Source organism: Ixodes scapularis, unplaced genomic scaffold (assembly GCF_016920785.2).
Source record: "Ixodes scapularis isolate PalLabHiFi unplaced genomic scaffold, ASM1692078v2 PGA_scaffold2__306_contigs__length_199485367, whole genome shotgun sequence".
In the NCBI taxonomy this organism is placed as follows: Eukaryota; Metazoa; Arthropoda; class Arachnida; order Ixodida; family Ixodidae; genus Ixodes; species Ixodes scapularis.
The window spans coordinates 105,239,939-105,251,121 of record NW_024609857.1 but is presented as its reverse complement, the minus strand read 5'-3'; the positions used below and the strand labels follow the sequence as shown (position 1 = coordinate 105,251,121).

General features: G+C 43.1%; 2 protein-coding genes across 2 annotated transcripts in view; both read right to left on the bottom strand.

The window, feature by feature from the left end:
- LOC8040254 (solute carrier organic anion transporter family member 5A1) overlaps nucleotides 1–11,183 on the bottom strand; it is a 667,105-nt gene that overhangs the window by 351,910 nt on the left and 304,012 nt on the right. The window lies entirely within an intron of this gene.
- The window catches only part of LOC121836561, a 31,509-nt gene continuing 25,517 nt past the window's right edge, over nucleotides 5,192–11,183 (bottom strand). Inside the window, exon 5 of the mRNA XM_042291489.1 lies at nucleotides 5,192–5,407. Coding sequence (XP_042147423.1) covers nucleotides 5,192–5,407 — 216 coding nt within the window. The remainder of the gene's footprint in view (nucleotides 5,408–11,183) is intronic.

The following is an 11,183-nucleotide window of genomic DNA, read 5'->3' as shown; positions in this document are numbered from 1 at the left end:
AAATATAAAAAGTATTTTTGGCATGTACTAGTTACGACAAAAATATAGTTCTTGAGGGCGAGAACACGCGGCCTACAGAATTGGTTCCGATGTGAACACTTGCATCGCCCTTCCTCGGTGTGCACCCTGAGATTCAAAATACGCAGCCCTTGGAAATCGGATGGGCAAAAGGGTACAGTTCTTTTTTTTTTTTTTTGCGTGTCCATGCAGGGTAGTTAAAGCATGTCAAACTTCGGGACCGAAAAAACACGCGCTTGTATGCTTGATAAGACTAAATATATTGCACTCTAAATAAAATGTGTGTTGATATATTTTTGCAGAACACGAAACAACGTATGACGGCGAACAATACCAGGATCCAAGCGATCGACGAAGCTCCAATTATGACTAGGCCAAAACATTTTATGCACAGGGAGAATAAACATAACGTTCCACTTGCGTATTGTCCCTGCTAACAATGCCTTTTTCCTGATCTAATAGTATTATGAGCTTGGTCATTGGCTGGGGTTCTTCATTTTATTTTTTCCGTGACTGATTGTTTTTGTATTCTCAAACTCCCTCATTGTTTGCAATGTGACGATTGCACTCGCCAGCGTATAGAGCTCATGATGCTTAAACATTCAAGTTTCTATCGAAGTACTCGCACAACGAATTCACGTGTAGATGTAGGAAATGAAAAAAGCTGCAACATAAAAATGAAACGTTAAACCTGGAAATCACATCTCACTTTTTTCCGCGACGAGGAGTACAAAAAGCAAGGATCTGAGAAAGAACTGTCGTTTGGCAATAGCACTCAGCTTGCCTTGTCGAAACGTCGCTCGCGCCGCCGTCCTTCCTCGCCATTTCTTTTACAATGTAAGCAGGGTAGTAAAACCTACTAGAATCTACATAATACGACGTAATTTCGCAACAAGTACAGCGAGGTGAAAAACAAAGGGATAGAAGGTCTTTGAATTACCTTATCGTAACCTGGCGCAATCTGTTGCTTTTATCGTTGTATTTTTCTCTGTTTTATTATGGCAGGATAAGCGTAGCTAAAAAAAGAAAGAACTTGTTTTGTTTTGGCAGTGGAAACTTCATGACGGTTTTCTTGGAAACGACTTAAGTCAGACTATGGCGCTGAAAATGAGAAATACATACATTTGTGTTTGCGTTGTACAACGTGTTAAAATTGCGCCATCAGATCACCTGCGTTCTGACATTTGCGTCAACGAGTATGTTCAGTCTTTAACTTGCTTGAACCTAGATCATAACACTTTTTGTTTTAAGCCATTTTGTGCACCGCACTTTAAAAACAAGAAGGATTAGGATGCTTCTTTCTATTGACTGCCTTAAGAATTGCAAATAAAACTATTTCCACCAAATGGGCAAAGGAGAAAGAATTTCGCTTACCCAAATAGGAACACTTCCACTAACTTATAACATAACCTGACAAGAAATATTCATACCAGGTGATCTTTCAGTATAATCAGACAAACGTTAACACTGTGAACGCTAACTCCCGTATTCTGTAGGGTTCTCTTTCCGCCTCAAGCTAGGGAAGTGTGCCGCCCGGGCACAGTATACGGCGGATTTTAGCGGTGTCCTACAATAAAGCACACCTTAAATTGTTCGACCAGCCGAAGGCCTCCCACTAAGAAGTGAGCTAAAGAATGTTCAGCTTGAAAAACCACAAAATAAGGCATCAAGACGGACCAATGAAAGAGCCATTCTCAATATATTCGTTCACACGTACACGTTTAGGAGGCCAAGTGTGTTCACGCACCGGAACTATAGGAGCCCATAGGGCGAAAGCTGGCGCTGCAAAAACCAGATATTATGCGTTCACTCCCCATCCCTGCCCATTTTCATCTAAATAAGCATGGTACCGGCGTGTGGTCGGGTTTCACTACGTGATGCACGTTAAAAACCCCAGGCTTGAGCAGTAGTAATGCACGGGCTAAATTTCTCATCAACAGCGCAGACACTGTACGTCAATCGGGGCTAACTTCCGCTTGTCCAAACATATTCACAATTCTTTATCTACGAACTGTGTATATTGAAACATTTTTTATTACTTTTGCTGATTATTCTTGTTTTTAGCGCAGCTCCTAGGCTTTTGTTTTTGTGTTTCGCAACGTCGGTGTCGGCGTCGGCGTCGGCGTAACCGCTCTAAATTTAGCGGGAAAATTAACGTCACGTGACCTCAACACCAATTCAATTCCCCGCTAAATTTAGCGGGAATTGAATTGGTGTTGAGGTCACGTAACGTCAATTGTATCGCTAAATCTAGCGGAGAAACTGAATACCTTCTTCTTAGGTGACGTGACACCAAGTCATGTGACGTAATTATCCCTGCCAAATTTAGGGGGGAAACTGAATTGGAGGAGGAGGGGGAGGAGGAGAGGGTACGGATGAGAAGGAGAAGCATACCCTCCCCTTTGTACCCTTTCCTCCTGCTCCTCAAGAGCTCTGCTCTAATTTCGCATTATAGAGACTTGTAAACATCTAATTTTTTTACACAGTTCATCGGAATGACAACAAACTGTGGCAAAAACCTTATGTTTTTTTGTTTTTTTCGGAGGGGAGGAAGGGGGCACAAGAAGCTTGCATCACGTCGTAATAAGTGAACAGATTTCTGTCTATCTGGTATCTGGCCTCCTAATGCGCAGTAGGTATGCGCAGTAGACCATTTGAGCTCACTGTGCATGACCCCCACTTCGCTGCGCGCATCCGGAGCGGCAGCAGCGCTCCTCATTCGCACCATCTTCGAAGGACCTGACGACCTTGATGTCGTCCTAGACGTCGTCTTCTACGTCGTCCCCTAGGACGTCGTCCTCGACGTCATCCTTGATGTCGCCCTAGAGGTTGTCCCTGAGATCACCCTGAAGGTCGTCTTAGATGTTGCCCTAGGCGTCATCTTTGACGTCCTCCTCTATAATGCCGTCCTCGACGTCGTCCCTGATGTCGTATAGGACGATGTCGAGGACGATATCCTAGAGGACGACGTTAGGAACGACGTCTAGGACGACCTTAAGGACGACCTTTAGAGTGATCTCAAGGACAACATGGATTTAGCGGGAAGTTTCCCAGCGGGAAGTTTCCCCGCTAAATTTAGCAAAAACAAATTTGACGTCACGATCTATGTAACAATTCAGTTTCTCGCTAAATTTGGTGGTGTGCAACGATCAATGCTGTCGCGTTGTTCGCAATCACCCCTGTGGTTTCTATAAATTTGCCTCGACCATTAATTTGATGCTCTGTAATTTTTGTATTGATTACTTGCGTCAACAAGTATATAGGCAGAGTACGGATCCACAGTCTGTGTATATTAAAATAGTTTCATTACTTTTTAGAGCACAGCTCTTACGCGCCCGTTTCCGTGTTTCGCGGCGTCGGCGCATTCACACAGAGCAAAAAAACGCGCGTTGCGGTCCACGTCGACGCCGGCGTCGAAAACGACAAAGCAGTTACACAGTGCCATCCGATGTCGGCGTCTTCTCGGTGAACCTCGCGTTTGTCGAGAAAACAGCGATTTTTTTTACTCGGCTGCTTCGTACGAGTGTTGTTGCCTTGCCTTCCCGATTGCATATGCGTTCGGAGACAACCGTCTTCACTGAATAGACAACGGCGATGATTATACTAAATACGTTTACATTCCGGTTGTATGCAGCATATGCGAAAGGCACGGACTCGAACGGGCAGCTTCAGAAGGTACTCTTTTGCCGCGTTATTAGAGAGTTTTAGTAGATCGTTCCGATACCTCCGATATCCCCGATAACGATACTATGCATGCGCAAGGGAGGCGGTGGCGGAGTATCGGGTATCGTTATCGGAGTCATGGGAACGATCTACTAAAACTTTTTATTATGCAAACAAAGCACGGTGCTACGCCCGCGCGTTCGTACCTTTAACAGTGCACGCAACTTGTGCGACTGTTCTCGAAGGAGAACTGTTGTATTTCGTAGTGGTGGCGCGCACACAAAGAATACACAAAACACATTGGGAGTTGTCGCTTCCGCGCAGTCGGAGGTTGGAACGCACTGCGAACTTCGTTGGCGGCTTTCGCGCAGAAGATGAAGAGTAGTTTCAAGGCATCGTACAGGCACATAAAACACTGCTTACAATCGGATGTTACAAACGCCTTGCTTCTCTCCACGCTGAAATGCTTCCAGCCACATTTGGCGACTGCATGAATCCTTCAACCCCTCTGCCTTTTCACCTTCCTTGTGGATCGAATATAAAAACATCGAAAACATGTCCAAACCGGAAAGAGGCAACAGGTCACGTCCGGTCGCTCGCTGCTTGGCTCAAGCGCGCGCGTCGAGGAAACCATTGGGTCCAGAAACGTCACCTCCTTGCAACGTCCTCCTCGGCGCGCGACTTTTTTCAATACAAAAACAAGCAAAAAAAACTCACCCCACGTAGCGCATTTTTTTGTAGTGAGAATGCGCCTTCAACCTCGCTAGATTTAGAAGCAAAATTGACGTCACATGATCCCAACACCAATTCAATTCCCTGCTAAATTTAGCGGGAAAATTTTGGTTCTCCGATACATTTGGCGGACAAATTCAGTTTCTCTGCTAGATTTAGCGGGAAAATGAACCTCACGTGACCTAAACAGCAATTCAATTCCCCGCTACGTGACCTCAACACCAAGTAGTTTTCTTGCTAAATCTAGCTGGGAAACTGTGTTTCTCCGCTTGATTTAGCGGACAAATTAAGTTTTTCGCTAGATTGAGCGGAAAAACTGAATTTCTTCATAGGTGACGTGGCACCAAGTCACGGGACATCATTTTCCCCACAAAATTTAGCGGGAAAACTGAATTGGAGGAGGAGGGGATGGAGGAGGAGGAGAAGGAAGATGGGAGGAGGAGGAGGGGCATACACTCCCCTTCGTACCCTCCACTCCTCCTCCTCAAGAGCTGCGCTCTAATTTCGCATTACATAGATTTGTAAACGCGTTTCACTTTTACTCAGCCTATAGGAAATTAAAGAACAGCCGTCGTATATATCCACATACGCAGGCTTAACCCCCCTCCCCCCTTTTATTTTATTTTTATTGTTTATTTTTTTTTTTTTTTTTGCTTGAGTCATTTTATTTTAGGTATTATCGAGGTGACATTTACTTGAGGAGGTTTACTCGAAAATTGAGAGTTTATTCATGAAAGGTCCGCGTGTTCGATTTTTGCCGCTTGCCGCGAAGGGGTAGTCAGAGCGTGCCGCTCCCTCCCTGGACGAAGTAGGTGGCGCCCGGCTTGGGGAAGCGCTTGACGGCGTCAGTGAGGGGCTTGTGGTCGTGCCTGACCCAGACGTGGAAGGAGACCAGGAACCAGCCCGTGTCCACGTCAGGCGTCACCATCAGGGCGCTGTTGGGACTCGAGTCTTGGTTGTTCAGAGCGTCTTGGAGGATCTTCACGTACACCATCTGGATCGGTGGTCGTGGTTCGAGAGCGGATCAAGAGGGATAGCCACCGAACAGCATGCCAATGTAATAAATATGATTTGGTAAATTAAATTATCTAATTTAGACCTTTATTACTTCATATTTTATTACGTCAATACCGTCAAGCACTGTGATAACACTTTTCGAATTTTAAACACTGCCGAACTACTATCCGTCAGTGAAAAAGCAACGAGAGTCTAATAAAAGCAAAATTCCAGCGGTTTCGTATCGCTCTTAGAAAACACGGACGCAGCGCTGCGTCCGTGTTACTTCTTTGTCTGGTCCTCGACTTTTCGCGCTGTTTTTAATTCTGACGCTCTTAGAATATATAGATATTTTTTGTGTGCGTGCGAGTCAGAAATACAGAGTGTCATTTTTACGATATGTGATAGTTTATAAGCGAGTCATCCGCGGTTTTTATTTCCTTGGTTAATTTTTCAGGATTTCATAATTTATCTTTTCTGGGCAGTTCAATGAAAGTGTCCTACTGCTACCTCCGAAGGTGTGTGATTTATTCATGTATCTAGTTATTTACACATACTGCTAACTTACTTTTCAAGGTTGTGGCGGGAGGGGTTTAAAAAGTAATGAGAAGTTATACAATAAACAAAAGAAAGACGTGACAATTTTTAGTAGAAATATACGCAGAAGTGGGCCAATAATAATCATGATCAAAAACCTTTTCACGAACAACATTCAAAAGCGTTGACAAATAAATCAGCTAATCTAAAATTTATACGTGTTTTATAACATAGAGTTATAATATATGCTAGAGGTTCAACTGGCACTGGGTTGCAAATTGAAGCAGACAGCAACCAGTCTAGTTTCGAGGTGTGCATTCCTATGGGAAAACCCGGGTGAATTTTGCCTCATCGCAAGAAAATAACATATATAACTTTTGTTATTTGGGTCATACCGAATAGTTTGTACCTTTATTACCATCGTAAAAGTGTAATCGCTTTAGTGACAGCTTTATTATTTACCACTGAACGATGCTAAACTTCGCTATATTTCAGGCCCAAACCTCTCTTCCATAGCAGGTAGGTAAAACGAGCAACGATTCTAAGTAAAATAACAATCGAGAGGAATAAATAGTGTGTTCAAGGTTCGCCAGCAATCCGGTGGTGCTTATATTGCTAATATGCCCGTCCTGACACTATATAAAAATGACTATGTCGTGCATCTTTACAAGTGCGGTTAAAAAACATTCGAAACTTAAGAATAAAGTATGTGAGTTATGAAAGATGTTTCTCTTTATAATTTTCTATGTCGGTCAGCTTTTATGGGTACCTGTTCTCTGGCTTCTCACTTTTTTTTTTCAAAGATATCGAGGGTGCGGGTGATGTTTTGCACGCAAAACGAGCATCTTCGCACATATACATGAGCAGAAAGAATAAAGCAATACCTATATATTGCAAATCGGACTATACTGCATGACCTTCAATTTATTTTGATCGTATGCATGCACACGCAGTTAATGATCCGGTGTTACAGCGTAGTTCTTGCCGTCTATCTTGGTTTTCCACGTGTCCTTCGTTCGTCTGGCACGTGTATCCCCCATGCTAAAAAGCGCCGACGCCGTGTTCGCACTAACAGTGTCCGACAGTGCACACAAATACATGTACCAACGCTACTAAAACACTCAGTTGGGAAACTCACCCTTGAAGCCTGGGCTAATATCTCGGTGTCCACCGAAATATTAGCAGCGCCACCCTTTAGCGACGAGTTGAAACATAAAATTTGCTTTATATGGCTACTGCTAGAGTCATTGAATGTTCCCATAGTACCGAAACTCCCAGGCTCGAAATATCAAAATAACAATTCATTCTTTTTTTTTTTTTTTTCTTGCTGTGGTCATTATGAGCTCTTAAAAAGCATGTTTTTGCGTAAAAGCAAACGGAAAAGCTCCTTTTGTTGGAACTTTTATTGCAAAGTAAATTGTTGTGTGTATGTTTATACAGCCCGAAGTTAGTCTGCCTCAGTGGGCGTCCGGTGTCTCAGCTGTAGATGAGCAATTTAGCCAGTGCAGTGCGACTGCTAAGCTGGGGGGTCTTTAACGTGCTCACGCAGTAGTGATACACGACCGCACGCCGGTACGATGCTCATCCAGATCGAAACGGGCAGAGGTGGGGCTCGAACCCAGGATCCCTGGGCTCTGCAGCGTGAGCTTTCGCTCCACACGCGGCGAGCTGGGTGTGCGCTTTAGCTCACTCGGCCACCGATCCCCCCGAACTTTTATTGGAGATTTGTAGAAAATGACAGGGGAGCGTGATGTTTGCATACAATTTTAGTTTACAGGGTTTTTCGGCACAAATAATGTCTTTATACAGCCGCGTCTCACCGGTAGGCGTCCTGACCTGGGTGCGTCCTAACTTCGGTAAATAATCGCGGCGCGTCCGATTAGGAGACACGGTTTGGCAGCCCCCTTCCACTGTATATATTTTGGCACCAAAATGGCAGATTAAAGCCAAAATAGCACAGTAACAGTGGACGCTATCGAATGCGATACTCCCGAACCATTACAAGCTGCCGTGCAGTTTCCCGAGTGGCCGCGGCTGGAGAAATGGCGGCGTTGCGATCGCCATGAGTTCGGTTCTCGAGTACGGATCGGTGCCACTTCTTCAGAGCAGGCTCCATGGCAGTTCCCCAACCGAGTTCTTTTAGTAACGTTGACATGTACGAAGCCGTTTTATCAGCGTTTTTAATGTCGCGAATTTGAAAGAAAAACGCCACAACTGACCAATTATTTTCGCTGCATGACTGAGAAATGTTCCAATCTACTATAGTACGTATGAAGTATTCGTGATATTTGCTCTTATAATCAAGCGCATAGAAAAAATGCGCTCGCTTTTTCCCCACAGAAATGTATTACCGGAAGTCAATTTCCGACTAGTTGCTGTCGGCTTCAATTTACCACAGCACACTAGCACCAGTTGAACGTCCAGCGTACATTATAATACCTCTATGCTTCAGAAAGTCTATTCCATCCCTCGATGTTACACTACTCCTATTATGAAGATTTCTTGTGGCACGAACAAGTCTGGGAATGCAATACATTGTAGTGTCTATACTAAAGTCACCGTTTAACATACAGTATAAAAATTATAGTCCCGCTCTACGACGCCCAGTCGATAAAAAATCAATTTGAGCGATTTTATAAAGTGGGCAACAGATTCGTTTTGGTTGTATTTGTTGTATATGAAGCGCGATGCAAATATGTGCACCTTCTCTGATTTGTGAATGTTAGTAGCTATGTGTGGATCCAAAGCTTGCGAAGCATACTCTAAAAGAGGTTTCATCATAGCAATGAGTTTTATATCAAAATAACTGTGCATTAAATTACGCTTTATGTATCAAAGTTTGCCGTAAGCTTTGCGAACAACATATTCAACGAGTACATTCTACTTTAAATCGGTCGAAAACAACACTGCCGGGTATTAGTACGTGGCGACAATTTGCAGAAAATTTATTTTTAACATAGACGAACTAAATGTCGAAACGTTTCTATAAAATGTAATTGGAACACTTTTTTTTAAATATTGAGTGGCAACTGCCAGGCCGAGTACCACTCGGACAGCCGTTCTAGAGAGCGGTTAAGTAACCGCTGATCGTTTACGGTGTTTAATTAAGACAAAGTACGGTCATCAGCATACAACCTCGTGTCGACACCAACGAAGCTTTGAACCTCATTAGTAAAGATAAGAAATAAAAGTGGTCCAAAGATAGAGCCCCGGGGGACTCCTGACAAAATGTCAGCCGGCTCAGAACAGGCCCCACCCAAAGAAACGAAACATCGACGAGCCGTTAAGTGATCTTCAAGCCATGAAGTCATTTTTGAATGTTTAGGATAAGTGCAAGTTTTAACAGTAGTTTAGGGTGAGAAAGCCGGTTGAACGCTTTCGAGTAATCGAAAAATATAATATCATCTTGTCCTTCTCGGTCTAGTACTTTATAGCAATATGATGCATCATTTTAACCAGCTGCGTAGCTGTTGAAAGGCCGAGCCGGAATTCATGCAAGGCAAAAGAAATTCTCGGTTTCAGGAAAATATATATATATATATGCTTAAGCAGAATATGTTCAAGAGTCTTAGCACATGACGACAAAAAATTATGTAGACACCTAATGTTTTCAGTGATAACGGATCCCCCGATCTGTAAACATTTGCCTTTGCAGCTTTCCACTAATCGGGAACAGCTACATCTGATAAGAATCGCGAGAATAATAATAAAAAATAAAAAAAACTTGAACAGCATTCGGCCTATAGTTTTAAAAGTGTTTCAGGAATGTTATCAGAGCCCTGTGACTTTTTATCATCGAAGTTAAGCGAAAGAGATAAAATACCTTCGTTGATTACTTTAATGTCATGAATGCCGTAATCAGTAAACAGCGAAGCGGCCAGACAAGCGCCACTATCCTCGATGAAAACGGAGCCAAAAAGTGACTAAACCACGATGCCATTAGTACAGAATCGGAGATAATTCCGTCATTTACATGCATTTTAGCAATATGGGCACCTTCAGAAGATAAGTGTCTTTAAACTTTTAGCGATTCACACTTTAAGAAGTTGTGAAGGGTGAAGTTGTAGCAGACGAACTTAGCCTTACGTATCTGAGACCCAAAGTTTTACTCAAGCTTCTCAAGAATGAGCGAAGTATTTTCGCACTTGATTTCCGAGTTCGTGAAATTTATCGTTTAAGATGAATAATTTCACTTTGAATCCATGGGTTTTACTTTTTAGAACGTTTCTTTACCATAAGTACAACGCCATGTAAGTATTCCTTTACCTCAAACATATTCCACAACATATAAATATCGGTGCCAGGAGGAAAATTAATTTTTGTGAATTCATCGAAACAAGTTTCTAGCAACTCTGGGACACAGTCATCATTCGCTCTCGAAAACTCGTGATACCAGAGAGTACGAAAAAAGTCAAATTTGGGGGTTTTACGTGCCAAACCTACGACGGGCATCTGGCACGCCCCAGCGGAGGACTGAGGATTAATTTCGACCACCTGGGGATCTTTTGACGTGCAACCGAAAGCTCGGTTACACGGCGCCTTCTCCGCAATGAGCCTCCGCCATATTGCGGGCACCTCGGTCGGGATTCGAACCCGCCACCTGGGGATCCGTAGGCCGGCGCTCTCGCCTCGGAGCCACCGAGGCGGCTAGAGAGTACGGCGTTCCTGTACAGTTAGTGGGACAATGTTAAAGGTAGTTCTTCGGGTAAGTCCAGCTGAACTAGAATAAACATAAACATAAAGAAAAGACCATACACACCGCTGGTCTGTTTATTCTATTTCAACTGGCCTTACCTCAAGTATGAACCAACTAGCTCAGCTTAAGCCTGTTAAGCCTGTTATGGACAATGCGAAACTCAGCAAGAATGACTTCGTGATTGGATGTTGCTTCTTCAACCGTACAAGAGTGTTTAATATTTTCGAGACGCTGGAAAATGAAAACTAAATCTAGTAGATGTTCCGTGGTATACCCCACTTAATTACCTTACTCCGAAGTGTAATTTTTTATTTCCTTGCGTATTCACAGAAAAAAAACATCATCCTTAGTGATACGGCTGGCATTGAAAATTTAAGAAAAACTTCAGGTACAAAGTTGCATCATTAAAGACTAAAATATATTGAAAATGTGATACATAATACCCAAAATTATTTGATTAATTGCAGTATCGCTTGACGTTTTTAATACTTGCGTGATGTTAAGTGTCTTGTATTATATAAAGTCTTCTACGTCAGCAGTA